General features: G+C 38.4%; 1 protein-coding gene across 8 annotated transcripts in view; it reads left to right on the top strand.

Moving 5' to 3' along the window:
- Positions 1-15639, top strand: part of TMCC1 (transmembrane and coiled-coil domain family 1) — a 191050-nt gene that overhangs the window by 147867 nt on the left and 27544 nt on the right. The window contains exon 1 of one of the 8 annotated variants that reach the window (XM_037051088.1): positions 1966-2135. The exons of the other annotated variants lie outside the window; for them this stretch is intronic. Coding sequence (XP_036906983.1) covers positions 2073-2135 — 63 coding nt within the window. The 5' untranslated portion in view covers positions 1966-2072. Of the gene's footprint in view, positions 1-1965; positions 2136-15639 lie in introns of those variants that run through there. 8 annotated transcript variants of the gene reach the window in all.

Genomic DNA, 15639 nt, shown 5'->3' with positions numbered 1-15639 from the left:
CATTGGTATCTCAGTGGAACCTCAAAAACTATTTTGGGATAATTTTTTAAAAGGTAAAATCATGACTCACGCAAATAGACAATGAACACTTCTCATACACAAGGTCTGCTTGAGACCCTGGCAGCTCTCAGGGCTGCTATCTTCTGCATGGTAGCTCCTCCAGTCAAGGCAGTTTTGGTGTTAGGCACTTTATCTCAACGCAGGCTTCAATGATCTCAGTCGTAAGGAAAGAGAATAAAAGAGCCTTGTGCCTCGGCCTGTGTGTCTCAGTTGGTTGGAGAAATATCCTATAGAGCAAAGAGTCGCGGGTTTGATTCCTGGGCAGGACACATGGCCTGTTGCAGGTTTGATCCCTGGTCAAGGTGCTTACTAGAGAGCAGCTGATCCATGTTTCTCCCCTGCTGCCCCCCATCCCCCTCACCTTTTTTTCTTCCTAAAGGCAAGGAAATGTCCTTGGGTGAGGATTAAAGGGGGGGAAAGGCCTCATAATAGTTTCTGGTTTGGCTTTCTGTAAGCAGTAAGATTACAAATAATTTTTGCTTTCTTTAATGCCCATTCATGTTTTCAAAGTTTTCTACGATGAACATGATTGTCTTTTAAAAGAAGTTATATTAAAATGCTATTAAAGAAAAATAAGCAAACATCAGCTAGTATTGATGCCCGTGGTGTAGGGTGTTTTTTTTTGTCATTGTTTTTATAGAAACAAATATTTACTCTGTTGAAAGCAAAGACAGAATTTGTATTAAGTCAGGAAAAAAATTATTAATTTGGTCTGGAGAGTCAAGATCAGAGTTCTGTTCCTGGAGAGGCAAAAGAAGAATTCCTGGAACCATGATTTCAACTCAGAATTTTCTTCAAATTCATCCAGAGTGCTTTGGATTCCATTCAGAGAGTCTCATCTGATTTAAATGAAAGAATGCTATATGAAGCTGGTGAGTGCTGTGTGGAAAGACCTTTGACCTTTCCATACAGTGATGGCCTGAGCTCCCAGTCCCATGTTTAACCAGAACAGAAATGATCACAGCTTTAGGCTCACAGAAAGGACTGTACTATATTGTATCAAACTCTTCATGTATAGTTCCGTCCTGCATGTTAACCAGAGAAAAATGTTACTAGATATTATACATTGTACATGCTGTACTATATTTTATAGTCATTTAAATTCTTCCTGTGTGCATTCCCAAAACTGTTTTTACAAATAAAAAAATAAAACTCAGATCCGATAGCTTGTCTAAATCCCAGAGTGACATTTTCAGGGGATGAGTTGTATCTTTAAGATGGTCTGTCTTTTCATGTAGTATCATAATATTCAATTAATAACATATAATGGTACAGGAACTAAGTCTGGGCTTACAATTGTGGTATTTCAATTTGTTGCTTTAACTCCACAGAACTCCAAAGCCTTTCCATTCAGAAGCATTTGTTTTCCTCTTTATAGTAAGATTAGGGTGTCATGTTCTTTTTTCTTTTTCTTGCTTGGTGTTCATTTAAATTGTTTTGGGAACCTAACATGAAGAAGGACAGAAGAAACATTAGAAAAGCATGGAAGAGATCCATTCTGACCATCTTTTGGTCCTTTATCAAAATATGGATACATTGTTTTTTCTTTGTATTTATTGAACCGAGCCACCAGTGTTAACTCTATTTAGAACATTTTTACTTTTAAGCTGCTTTCTAAATCTTACTGTATTTTAAATGAGAAGACAGATATGAATGTTGAATTAATGTCCTGTAGCTTTAAACTGAACCACTTTGGTGCTTTTGTCTTTTATAAAAGATGCTCACAGCTTCAGAAGAGAGGCAGATACTGTCTGTGATCTCCAAGCTCAGAGTCAAACTTCATTTGCATTAGCAGCTATAACAAACTATACACCGCCCTCGGCCCCCCCACACCTCCCCACCCCCCACCCGCGCTACACACACGGATGCTTGTTTGGCAGAAGCTTTCTGTTTATTCAGCACAGAGTCCTCCCTGGCTCCCAGATGTAGAAAGCTCTAAGAGTTGGTGCAGGAGACACAACCAGAACTGTGTGTGAGCTGATGTGGGCACTGCGGAGGATTGGCTATGCAGGATGTTGATGTGGTGCGGCTGTACCTGCTTATTCTGTGAAAAGCCTTTCTCTGAGGCTGTGAAGGTGAGAGGCCAGGGATCTGCTAGAAGCTTCATTCCGGCTGGCTCTTTTGTGGGGGAATGCATTCCCAGTGGTAGCTGCCCTCATTTACAGCGTTATTCTCGGAAACCAGTATGTGCAGCAGTGACAGACTATGCCACAGCTCCTCTCCCGTGTGGAAGCTGGGACAAGTGGAAAGAGCTTATAGCCAAAAGAGGTTGTGATTTGTTTTCACGATCCAAGCTTGCTCTGACAGTGCACAAATGAAGGAAGAGCTTTGTGGCAAGCAAAATCAGCATACTGCCTGACTGGGGGTTTTGGTAAGACAAACGTGTTGATTGTGTTTTTCGTTTTGTTTTTTCTTGTTTTTGTGCTTGTTTGTTTTACTTTTCTATATCAGCTATGTTGATTGTGTCTTGGCAGTAACTAAAATATTTTGCAGATTCATATTTGATTGAAAGGGGTGGCCAACAGAGCCAGAAAGGAAAACATTTCTCGTCATTCAGCTGTGACCTTCAGAGATAATTATCAAGTTTTCTCAAATATCCATGAGCAGGCAGAACCTAAGAATTTACGGAGCAAAGAATGCTTCCTAACATATGCTTTCCCTTCTTTTAACAGTCCTAATTGCATTCTTTTTTTCCCCCTGGCTCTTTTCTATGGCCTGAAGTGAAGAAGAAAAAATAAAGGCTCTGTGCTCTTACCCAGTTGTTGCCACTTGAACAGTAATAGGCTGAGAACACAAGTGTGAAGGTAGAGGAAGGCAGGGTGAGGAATATATTTTCATAGCCATGCATCAGTGGCTGTTTGGAATCGTTATCATTGCAGTTCAGTATCAAATGGTCGTTAATGCTGTATCTCTTTTCCTCTACTGTGATTTAATCTCTTACGTTTTATTTCGTATATTTTTTGTTTACATGTCCCAGTTCTATCATTATGAAGCCTTTTTCTGTTTCTATAATACATAGTAGCTTTTATTAGAGTCAAGATAATTGTAAAAAGTAGCCCTGACATATTTATAGGCCCCTAAAAAAGATAAAGACATTTTCTCTTTAAAATCTAGCTTTTGCTTTTAGCACCTTTGGAGTCTTGATTTTGGAATCTTGAATAGGCATTTTATTACAAGTTTAAAAAATGCTTTACATTAGATCTGTGAGATTTTACCAGAATCATGTTGCTCTAACCTCCTTTAAGTTTGATCCTGTTTCTTATGTTTTTCTAAAGCATGAAGGTTTACCTTTCCTCATGTGAACCTAGGCAAGTATTGCTGGAAGGCACGATAAGTTTTAGTAGCCTATCTCAGCTCTTGTTCTTGGGCCCCTCTTCTCAGTAGAGAGTGCCAAGTGTCTTAGGTGTTGAAAATGGGCACACAGGAGAGCCTGGTGCCCTGACTTTTTGCTGACTCATTGGTTATGTAAGCCTTGTAAATACAGCTGTCCCTGTACTCCCATTAGGTTACTGGGAGGTGGTCCTCCCCCTGATTACTGACCTTTTCCTCTTTCAGCATCCTTCTGCTTCTTTCTTAAGCTTTTTCAGTAACACAGTCTCAACCTTTCACCAAGCCAATTCTCAGAAACAGTGAACGAACAAATATTGTTCTTTGATCTTTTCTTGAATTGCCATGTTACCTGTGTATTTTCATCTTGCTTATGATAAAATTCCAAATTCTTTATTCTCTTGACTCATGTAACATTAAGTTATAATACTTTTCTTCATTTATCACCTGATTCACTAATAACTTCCTTGTCTGAGAACTCAGTTCAAATACCCGTTTAAAGAATTCTTCCATGACCTCTCAATCTAACGTAGGTTTCTCTCCCTTTATTCCTTTTCTCATATTACTTTGTCCTTCTTCGTAGCACTTTGTCAACAATTTATGTGATTTGATTACTGGTTTTTCTGTCTCTCCCACTTTTCTCTCACTCAGCCTTAAGCCTCATGAAAGCAGAGGCTTTCTTTTGTTTATCAATATATGCCAAATGCCTGCCTGAGAGTGGAAGACAGGACAAGTAGGCACTTTTGCACATGCAGAGACCCTGTGGTAAGAAGAAATAGGATGAGCAGGATGGGCTGAAAAAAGCCAGTGTAACCAGAATAGGGGAAGCGTGCTCTTAAGATGAAGCTAGAGAGAGATCCAGAGCCTAATCATGTAGGCCCTGTTCAAATTATTATTCTTAATATATTTTAAGAGTTGTAGGAAGCTACTAAAAGAATTTAAGCATTGGATTGCTTTGTTTAAAAAAATTTTCCAGTGTAACTGAAAGTCTTAGTGAATGCAGATAGATCAGAGTGATTGATCCAGAATACAGAACAGTTTGTCATAAGGTGGTGGCAGTAGAGATTGATAGAGATAGATGTATTATAATTCAATGGGAATTTTCAAAGTAAAATAGAGAGAACTTGGCGTTGGATTTTATAGAGATGGATGGCATATGTCAAGAATGATTCCTGTGCCTTGACTAGTGTGGCTAAGTTGATTGGGTGTCATCCCATAAAGTGATGAGTCTCTGTTTTGAGTCCTGGTCAGGGCACATGCCTGGGTTGCAGATTCAGTCGCTGGTCAGGGCAAGTCAGGGCAAGTCAGGGCAGGTCAGGGCACATGGGAGAGGCAGCTGATTGATGTTTCTCTCTTGCATTGGTGTTTCTCTCCCTCTCTTTCTCCCTCCCTCCCCCTCTCTCTAAAAATAAATAAATAAAATCTTTTTAAAAAGGAAAGAAAGAAAAAAGAGTGGTTCCTGGACTTTGGTTTGGTTTGTTTGGCTTTGGCATATTTAACCTGATGGATAGTGACCCTCTTCCTGAGATATAGAACACCATAAGAGGACCAGGGTTAATGGAGGATCACGGTGTTTCTTTTGCACATGTAGGTTTTGATGTAGTCAAATAGTAGCCTTTTGGGTCTATGAATCTAGATTCCAAAGCAGATTATACTACTCTCACCACTGGAAGCCTTCGGTGGTATCCTCGGAATAAAATCCAAAACAGCAGTTCAGGCCTACCTTCAGAGCTCATCTCCCACCAAAGCCCTCTCCTGTGCCATATTTCTACACCCTCATAAATCATTCCGTTACCTTGAAGGTGCTACTGCATTTCCTCTTCCCGGCCTTTCCTCATAGTAGGCTGTCAATCTTCTCTTTTTATTTAAAGAACTTCTTCCTTCAAAGTTCACTTCATTTTTTTTCACTGCCTTCAAGAAGCCTTCTCTGTTCCTTTTCCCTTCTTCTGAATACATGGCTTCTTTCTGCATTCAAGAAGTACTTTGCATTCCTATCTAACATGTTGTTTACTTAATTGGACCATATTGGATCATATTTCAGTTGATCATTTCCATTTCTTACTAAAGTATTTTAAAAACAGGGATTCTACCTTAATTCAGTACTTGATATATGCAAAAGAGAAGATAATTGCACAATGAATTATAGAGGCCTCAATCTTTTCTACAACCTGCTTCCTTAATATCATATATTACTGAGATATTCCCTCCTCCTTCTGCTCCCAATTTTCTCTAGACTGCCCTACATATTTACCCTGTAGCCACCTAGATACATAGTAGACGTGCTCTTCCTTTCATTTGCAAAATCCCTGAACTAGATTACTTTTCTACCTTTATTTCTCATTTATCAGGAAAACTGAAATCTTTCTATTGCCCATCACATATGAAAAAATTGGTCAAGACAGGAAGAACCAGCATCCATAGTGGTTCTTACTCTCCGTGTCTCCTCTTTTCCAGTTTTCTGGAACAATTCCAGAACCCATGCAGTAGTTTTCAGTAAGGTCACTATTGGCATTTAAGACTAGATAATTGTTAAGGCTGGCTAAGACTGTGCATTGCAGGAGGAATACCTCTTGTATTTCCTAGTGTTCCCAAATAGAATAGTACTACCGCTAGTGGAGCCTCCCCCTATTGCCTAATAGGGTATAGAAATGCAGAAACAAGTTATGAAGGTTGGTTCTTTCCCAGTTAAGTAATTTCTTCACAGAGGCCTAAGCATTCAATTTGCCTTTTTGAATGCCTTTCCAGAAGTCTTTTTATTTTAAAGACTTTGTTCGTTTGTTTATTTATTTATGTATTTATTTTTAGAGAGAGGGGAAGGGAAGGCGAGAGGGGAAGAAACATCAGTGTGTGGTTGCCTCTCTTGCACCCCCTACTGGGGACCTGGCCTGCAACCCAGTCATGTGCCCTAACTGGGAATTGAACTGGCAACCCTTTGGTTCACAGGCCTGTGCTCAATCCACTGAACCACTCCAGAAGTCTTTGAATAGTTGAATTTCTTTATCTCAGCTAATATTGGTAGACATTGATTCCCAGTCTTTGGGGCCTGAATTTCAGTGATTTCTTACCCCTTTCAGGAATTACAGATACCTCCATTTAAAAACCCAAGAAACAGCACTCTGCCTCTCAGGAGCAGGTTCATGCCTTTCTTCCCTCCCAGGCAGGCATCTCCTAAACTCCAAGGGTCCCCAGAAGACTTGCAACCAGGGGAGAGATGGGTTAGAGCAGCTCCTCTTGTGCTTACCCGCCTAACCTGTCTCTGAGGCCCCTTTTCTCTTGACTTTCCAGTGAGCCAAAGCAGCCCCACCTGGGCACTCTCCTATTCCTCCTTCTATCCTAAGCCCTTCCTTTTTTCACTTTCTCCAGTTTTAATCAACAAACTGAAAATTAAAAAAAAAAAGAACAAGAAACAGTTGGAGTATCATCTGAAATCCAAAGGAGTCACATGTTTATGCTAATTCATAGATGTGTTTAATTTAGTCCTTTTTTTAGTCACAAGCTGTCCTGTTGTAACTTGGAAGTGTAAACTAGATTATATCCTTTACATTCTCTTTGAGAAAATTGGCTTATATATTGTACTTAACATTATGGATCTTGAATTACAAAAATCTAAGCAAATTTATACATTATAATTTGCAAAAGAATGACTATAATTTTAACATTAATTGACTATGCACAACTAAAGAAAAATTATTATTCTTTAAAGATTCTATTTCTTTATTTTTAGAGAGAGGGAAAGGAAGGGAGAAAGAGAGGGAGAGAAACATCAGTGTGTGGTTACCTCTCATGTGCCCCTCACCAGGGACCTGGCTTGCAACGCAGGCATGTGCCCTGACTGGGAATTGAACCCAGTGACCCTTTGGTTTGCAGGCCAGCACTCAGTCCACTGAGCCACACCAGCCAGAGCAATTTTTAAGAGAAATTTATTTAAACAGTGGGGCAGATCATTATTATACTTTTGATAAACCCTTCTCAATAGATCAAGTTCATTTTAAAAATATAAAGTCTTAGGCAAGTGATATTCCCAGATACTAGAATCTGTAATTTTTTAGAATCTGTAATTTTGAGAACATTGCTGCTTTTTTTTAACAGTAAAAAAGGCACGGGCAGGTGGGGGGGGGGGTTTGGGATGGGAGTAATAGACAGAAAACTGTACTTGAAAAATAATTAAATAAATTTTAAAAAATAAAATAAAAAACAAAAAAGGCAGATACACCTATAAAGTTGGTGTGTATACTTGCTATGTATACCTCTTTCTCTTAATACTGAAGAGTCATAAGTTTTCAAAGATCCTGGAAATGTTAAATTACTTTTGCCTATACTTTTCATTATATAAGCTACTTTTGGACAGTTCCACACTACTGCCACTCTCATAGCTCCCATAGTACCTTACTTCATGATACATATATTACTTGTTCTGAACAATCTATCTGCATTCACTCAGGCTCTCACTGAAGCTGGAGAATTTTTTTTTTAAGACATAAATCACCCAGCCCTGACTGGTGTAGCCCAGTGGATTGAGCGCAGGCCTGCGAACCACACAATCACGATTCGATTCCCAGTCAGGGCACATACCTGGGTTGCAGGCCAGTTCCCAGCAGGGGACTCACGAAAAGCAACCATACATTGATATTTCTCTCCCTCTCTCCTTCCCTTCCCCTCTAGAGATAAGTAAATAAAAATTTAAAAATAATCTTAAAGACATAAATCACCCAGTGCTTAATTTCTTGTAGTAGCTTCCCAGAGTCTAACTTGTTATAAATCATCAATGTCTCCTTTTCCTGTTCTTCTAAGTGGTGCTTGTAGTGAAGTATTTAAGAGCAAGCACTGTTGAAGCCAAATCCTATGGGTTTAATCCTGGCCCTACTGTGTACTGGTTGTTTGACCTTGGGCAAGTTCCTTAACTTCTCCTGAACCAGTTTTGTCAGCTGTAAAATGGGGATTATAATATTTATTACGTTATATTTAATATAATACATTAAATATATTGTTTATATATTTTAATTTATTAATTTAGATATGTGTTACAAATTTATATAATATACTGTGTTTCTGTATTGTATATAAACATATATTAATATATTATATTCACTATATTATAATATGATATAATATAAATGGGGAGTATATATTTCCTAAAATTGTTTGAGGGTTAACTAAGAAAATGTAAGGAAACTACTTACAGTAGTACCAGCTACATAGTAAACACTCATTTACTACTACAGTTGTTATGGCCATCATAACCATTATCATTATAATAATCATCAAATTTACATAGAAACTAGATTGATCCTTGAGCTTTTGTAGCCTCAAAAGATGTCTACCTGAGGAGTAAGCCTAATAAGACAACCTTAGAAATAATCAAATAGTTCTTTTTGGAAGGTATTAATGTTGAGCACTTAACTCACATGTTAAATAAAACAAGATGGGGTACAGATTGTATTAGCATGATGTGTACAAAGTATAAACCAACTCTAAGCTTTTTAAAATTAGGAACTATCTGATTTTTGAACCAAATATTTTTAATGTATGAAGGTAACATATTTTAAGGATCATTAGAAATCAATCTCTTGATTTAATAAGATCCTGTATAACACAAAGTTATAAATAACCTTGTTAAAATCTCTTGGTAATACACTAAACAAACACTTTAGATTGTAATGAAAAAGAGTTACAAATAGCCAGAACCCAAAATATCCTCTGAATAGATAAGTGAATAGGAGATACTTTTATTCATTGAACAAATATTTGAACACAATTTTAGGTGTTAGACAAAACACACATCAGTATTTTCATGGACCTTATTACAATCTAGTTTTTGGTGAGAAACATAAGAATATGTCAGAAGGTTAAAAGTTATATGTAGAAAAATAAAGGCAGGAAGAAGAATGGGGAATTCATAATGGAAGTGAAAGTTACAGTTTTAAATAGAGTGTCAAAGAAGTCCTTGCTGCTAAGGTGACATTGAAGCAAAGACTTAAAGGAAATGATAACCTAAGCCAGTGGTGTTTGGGAAAGAGCATTCCAGACACAGAGCACTAAGTAAAAATCTTTGAAGTGGGTGCATGCCTGGCACATTTTATTGTAGCTGCTAGCAGTTGGGTAAAGGGATTAGTAGTAGGAGATACAGTCAAAGAGGTAATGGATGTAATGCAGGTGCCAGATCGTAGTCATTTAAGTTGTAGTAAGGATTTTTGCTTTTATAAAACTCTGACTTAGATAGGGAGCCACTGTAAAGTTTTAGGTGTAAAAGACTGTTGTGAATTTTTTTTAATCCTCTACCCAAAGGCATTTTTTCATTGCTTTTAGAGAGAGAGAGAGAAGAGGAGTGGGGCCGTGGGATGGCAGAGAGAGAGTGATGTGAGAAAGAAGCAATGATTGGTTGCCTCCCATATGTGCCCAGACTGAGTATCTAATCCGCAATCTCGGTGTGCAGCCTGACCAGGAATCGAACCCTTAGCCTTTAGGTTACAGGACAGTGCTCCAGCCAGCTGAGCCACACCAGCCAAGGCATGACCTGATTTAATTTTAAAAGGACTACTTTGGCTGCTCTGCAGGTAATTGATTACAAAATGTTACTGCATTAATAATAGCCTAGGCAAGAGCTGGTGATGGCTTAGACCAGGGTAGCAGCATTGGAGATTCAGTGGGAAGTGATCAGATTCTGCTTCTCTTTAGCAAGTGGAGCCCAAAACATTTGTTGAGGCAATAAAGTGTAGGTAGGAGGTAGTAGTGCAGACTCTGTAGCCAGACTGTCTGGGTTAAAATGTTGTCTTTGCTACTTCTATACTTACCTTAGAAAACTTAAATTCCTTATGCCTCGGTTTTCTTAGCTACAAAACAGAGATGATACCCATCTTTGTAGTATTGTTGTAAAAATGAAACAATTTAGTAAACATACAAAGGATTTAGAACATTGTTTGACACATAGTACTATACTTATATGTATTAGCTGTGAATTATTATTGTTGTTAACTGGATAGGATATGTGGAAGAAAGAGGAGTCAAAGGCTTTTTGACCTTTTGGCGGCGGGGGGTGGGGTGGGGGCGGGGACTCCAGGGCTTTGGATCTGAGCATGAGCATCAGTGAAATAGCCATTAGCTGAGATGGGAAAGACTGCACAAGCAGCAGGTTTGGGGGAAATCAGGAACTCTGTTTTGTACATAGTAAATTTGAAGTGGCTGTTAGACATCCAGATACTGAATTGGTAATGGGATATATGAGTTTAGATTTAAGGGCAGTACTGGTTGGAGATATACATTTGGAAGTTATTAGCAAAAAAAAAGTGATATTTAAGGCCATTTTAAAAGAAAGGATTGATTGCACCCTAAAATGAGATTGAGGCTGTATAGTTCAGACAGCCCCTCCTTAGAGCCTCTACTCGTCGTAAGCTACCTAACAAGCCATTTTGGGAGAGCCGGATTATTGCAACCCCATGGAGCCTTCCAAATTCTTTCGTTGCTTTAGAATTTCACATTATCAAAATTGGTTGAAATGAGTAGTATTAACTGAGTCTTAGAAATCTTTTATCTTGCCCTGGCCAGGTAGCTCAGTTGGTTAGTGCAGTGTCCCAATACGCCAAGGTTTCAAGTTCAATCCCCTGTCAAGACACATATATGAATCAACCAATGAATGATGCATAGATGAGTAGAATAACAAATTGATGACTTTTTTCTCTCAGATCAAATTTTTTGAAAAAAATCTTTCGTTTTAATGAGACATCATAAAAAGTGTTGGTAGCGAATTAACTTGTAAAGGGGAGCTCATTGGTGGAAGTTTTATAAATTGGCTTATCTGCATCTGGATTTTATTATCTTTTTAAATCCTCATCAGTGAAATGCTTAAGCTTAATGTAATCCAGCTTCAATTAGTGCTTAATGTAAGCCATGTCCATAGGAAGCATTGTGCAAACTTTTTGTTAAAAGAACAAAAAATCATTTGGCTGGGCTCACGTGAATCCATTAAGTGTAACATCAGGCCTGAAGTACATCTGGCAGTGATAATCGTCAATGATGTTTTTCACATAAACCAGGAAATCAGTCCTCCAGCCACCAAGCAATTCTGAGCAGCGACTCTAGATCCCATAATGGATATGTATTTGGCAGTTGGGTTGGAGCAGGGTGGGCCAGATAAGATGCTGATAATCTAAACTGATACTCAACTCTGTCAGTAGTTTTTACTCAGCAGCCTTGGAGGGATGGGTATCATCGATCAGAAGCTATTTTTCTTACAAAACTTCTGGCATTTGTTCCCCTTATGGTAACATTGCTCATTTGCTGCATGGCATATGGGATCTAGAAGGATCATGTTAAGGAGATGCTGGTGAGCATTTATATTGAACACACATTCACTGGTTGTCTTCTTTGTACAAGGCCTTGTGTTAGCCTCTTGTGGTCCAAAAATGAATGTGATGTGTGTGATCCCTGCCCTCAGGAACTGTCAATGGAGACAAGACAACAAATAATCATTTCAACCTAATGTGATAAGGACAGTGATAGAGATGTTTATGTAGATATATGTGAATATAAAGGAAGAGCCATTAACTTAAAGGAAGAGCTGGCAAGGGAGGTTGTCAGGGTAGACTTCCTAGAAGAGGTTATATCTGAACACTAGGTCTTGAAGGATGAATAGTAGTTAACCAGAAAAGGGAAGGAGAACATGCTCTGAACTGTCTGAGAAAACTGTATGGGCAGTTTCCAAGGAAATGATTCCTTGGAAACACTACAATCTGTAATGGGCAAAAACCTAGAGCTACGAAACTGTATGCCACATCAGAAGAACCAATTTACAGTTGTGACCCTTAGCATATATGGATTTAAATAGAAAGTTTTCATTATTCCCACATGATCCATGATGGAGTTCGGCAGGGTGTTTTTTGGTTTTTTGTTTTGTTTTGTTTGGCTGTAGCATATATAGGATCTTTAACTACAAAGCTGGAGAGCAGATCCCACCAGAATTCATAATTCAGCAAGCGTGTCCTCTGCTCCTTATTACATATGCAGTATCACCCATGAAATGATTTTAAAACTTTGTTCTTTATGAAGATGGACCTAGAAAGTGCTGATGGTAGAAAAGAGAGCAGGGCCTTAAGTGGTTTGAGAGAAACTAGATTATAGTTCCAAATTCTGGAGTGACCAGGATTATTATCATGAGTGTTATTTGTATATCAATGATTTTTCAAGATTCTTTTAATTACAATAAAACTTTGTTTTATTTTTCTAAGCAAAGTTTTTTTAGCATCCTCAAATAAAATAGATGAAAGCAGAGTTAATCTGGTTTCCAGGAACCCTGTTTATTTGGCTCCCCTGTTCCACTCTGTGGTTGTTGAGACACATCTCCATAGAACCTAGTATTGTTCCATGTACTGAAGTTCTGTGGGGAAAAAAATGATTCCTTGGAAACACTACAATCTACAAGAATTATTTATCAAGTGGGAAAAAAAATTTGTGACAACTGAAAAGGCCTGTTTTTTAGACTGTAAGCTGAATCTTAATTTTAGCTCTAGCGTAAAAAAATGGAATGCTAAGAGAAGGAGTTTGCTGGCCGTGGAACTTAGTCCATTTTTATTCTGCGTCCCCTACTTGAGATCTCTCTGTTCCACAGCACAGCAAACTAAAAGTCGGTCAGAATTGCACGTAAAAGACTTGATCAACAGAGTGAGAAGGGAAGGGCATGTCATTTCCACAGTGAGACAGTGGAGGTAGGTAAAAAATACCAACATGATGAAGATATATTTTCTGCAAAAAACGATAGTAGATTGGGGGGTTTCTTTTCTTTGTTAGGGATGAAGTGTTGGGGAGTTGGCAAAGGCAGGCTTCAAGAAGATGATATCACAAAATTCAAACCCAGAGCTGTCTAACTCCTAAGGCAGAACTCTCCTCTGTTTTCCTTCCTCAACACAATCTGCCCTAGGGCTGGGCAGTGGCGGGGGGGGGGGGAGTCGGGGGGGGGCTGCTCACAAGACCAACTAAGAGCATCTTGAGGTTTATTATTGATTAGAAGAAGATTCCCCCCACTGAGTGCACTTGAATTGAAACACAAACTCCAGGTGGTTCAAAAATGTGGTCAGAATATCTCTGAGATAAAATTTTAGCAGAACAATGAATGGGACTGGGTCTGCAGCATCAGTTTATACAAGGCCACTGCGTAGCCCATTCTGTGAAATTGGCCCTGGAAAAGATCCACTTTCAGAAAAACTGAAATAGTCAAGCTCCTGTTTGTTTTCAGATTAATTGCAAAGCCCCTTCTCTTACTTTAAAATGTCTCCTTTATTTTCTCAGAAATGATGTGGATTATTTAGTGTGCAGAATACGAAATTTCCTGAAAGAGCCAGTACTCTGTAAAGCATACATAAGATGACTTCGTCACACTAAGTAGGGGCTCTCCTCTTTTGAAGATAATAATGTCAAGTCATGGATTTCTGAATCTTTTCTAGTTACATATTAGGATTTTGAGTAAAGAACTAGGTAAAGAAATTTTTTAAAACAACTTCTTGAATTTTACCATTTTTGTCAGGCATAATCTGATTTAACACACGTTTAACATTTTTTTCAGAGAATTTAGTGAGACAGTTAACTCCATTGTATAGATGAGGAAATTTAGGCTCAATGAGAACAAGTAGGTGTCCCAACAACACACAGCCCGTAAGGTAATACAAAGGCAGCTGTGAACCTAGGTCCTTTTGCTTGTCTGTGCCTTTTCCACCATATTACCTTTATACATGATTGTTCTCAAAGTCAGGTGCTGCCATGATCTGACACTTTCATTCACTTAGAGAAAGTCGATAGATTTTTAGTGTTTGCAAATGAAAATTGTAAGCCATTACACCGCTTATCTAATACTCTGCTCCAGATGGCTCTATTCTGCCCCTGATTAATTCGTGTTTCGAAGTATCTCTTTCTCTGTTTAAATGTTCTCCTGGGCTGTTTTCTTATCAATTAATTCAGGTCAGTTAATAGATAATTTAAGCCTGGCAAATGAATTCTTAATGAGAATTCACTTCTTATTAAGAATAGTAAGAGACAAAGTACAAACAAAGCAATATAGTCTGATTGTTATAGCAACAGTTAGCTAGACATGAATCATGGCTTTGACCATATCCCTAGCTTTGTAGCACATTGCCTAGCCTATAAGTAGTCAAAATATATTTAAGTGACAGATTTATCATCCTGGGTTTTTTCTATATGAATTCATTCTAACCTCGGCCATAAGTGTCTTGGCTTGCTGCTGCACTGATGGATAGGAGCAGACTTGTAGGCCCTCAGAGCAGCGGTATCGACTGGGTGATGCTGCTGCTGCTGCTGCTGCTGCTGTCGAAGGGCCTTGTGGTAAGGTGGTAGAAGGAGGTACCTCAGCAGTCGGTTCATTTGTAAATTAGTGACAAAAATGTCTGCTTTTTTGGGTTGTGAGAACTGGTAGATTACCTAGCCAGCTGCCTAGCCACAAGACCAATTGTTCAGAAAGGTGACTATTACTATTTCACTGTAGTGTTGAATTGCATTAATTATCCCTTTGGTTCAGACTCTACATATGTATCCCCTGTTTATGCCTGAAATGTGAAGTATCTTGGAAGGAAGTATATTTTGGAATCTTTTAATATTTGAATTTTTAAAAGAACAACTTAATTTGGTACAAAAAATAATAGACAATAATAACAGCTTACTCTGTGCCAGATACTGTTGTGAGCACTGTTACATTTATTGACTCATTTTGTCCTCACAGCAGTCCTCTGAAGTGGGCATTAATATTATCCTCATAGTGCAGTTGGCTGGATACAGATGTTAAGTAACTTGCCCAAGGTCACGTGGCTAGCAAGTAGTAAAGCTAGATTGGAACCCAACCAGTTTATGCCAGAATCCATCCTTCACTATTGCACTAAATATAGCAAGATTCGGTATTCTTATTTTTTTGATCCGTGCCTTTTTGTGTATGTTTAAGAAAATCCTTCCCTGTTTTCCAATACTGCCTTCTAAAAGCTTTAAATTTTGCTTTTCACATTTGCAATTTACTTGTTTGGTAAATTGTTCTTTAAGTTAAGAACCTAATTTTGTGTTATATATAGAACAGGACCAAAGTTTTACCATTCCAAATGTGCCTTTGGGGATATTGATTTTAAGCTGGTTATTAAGAAACAAAAGGCTCAGAAAGAACCTTTGACCCTTCTCCCCCTTTCCTGCCAAAGAAAACCCTTCTTTGGGAAGGATTAACCTTAAAGATTTTCACCTTAGCCTGTCTGAGTTAAGTTTGGTAGGTAG

The sequence above is a fragment of the Sturnira hondurensis genome, unplaced genomic scaffold (assembly GCF_014824575.4).
Source record: "Sturnira hondurensis isolate 20B ecotype Veracruz unplaced genomic scaffold, ASM1482457v3 Scaffold0000867, whole genome shotgun sequence".
NCBI lineage: Eukaryota > Metazoa > Chordata > Mammalia > Chiroptera > Phyllostomidae > Sturnira > Sturnira hondurensis.
The sequence above is the reverse complement of the archived record's forward strand: the minus strand, read 5'-3'. Positions and strand labels throughout refer to the sequence as shown.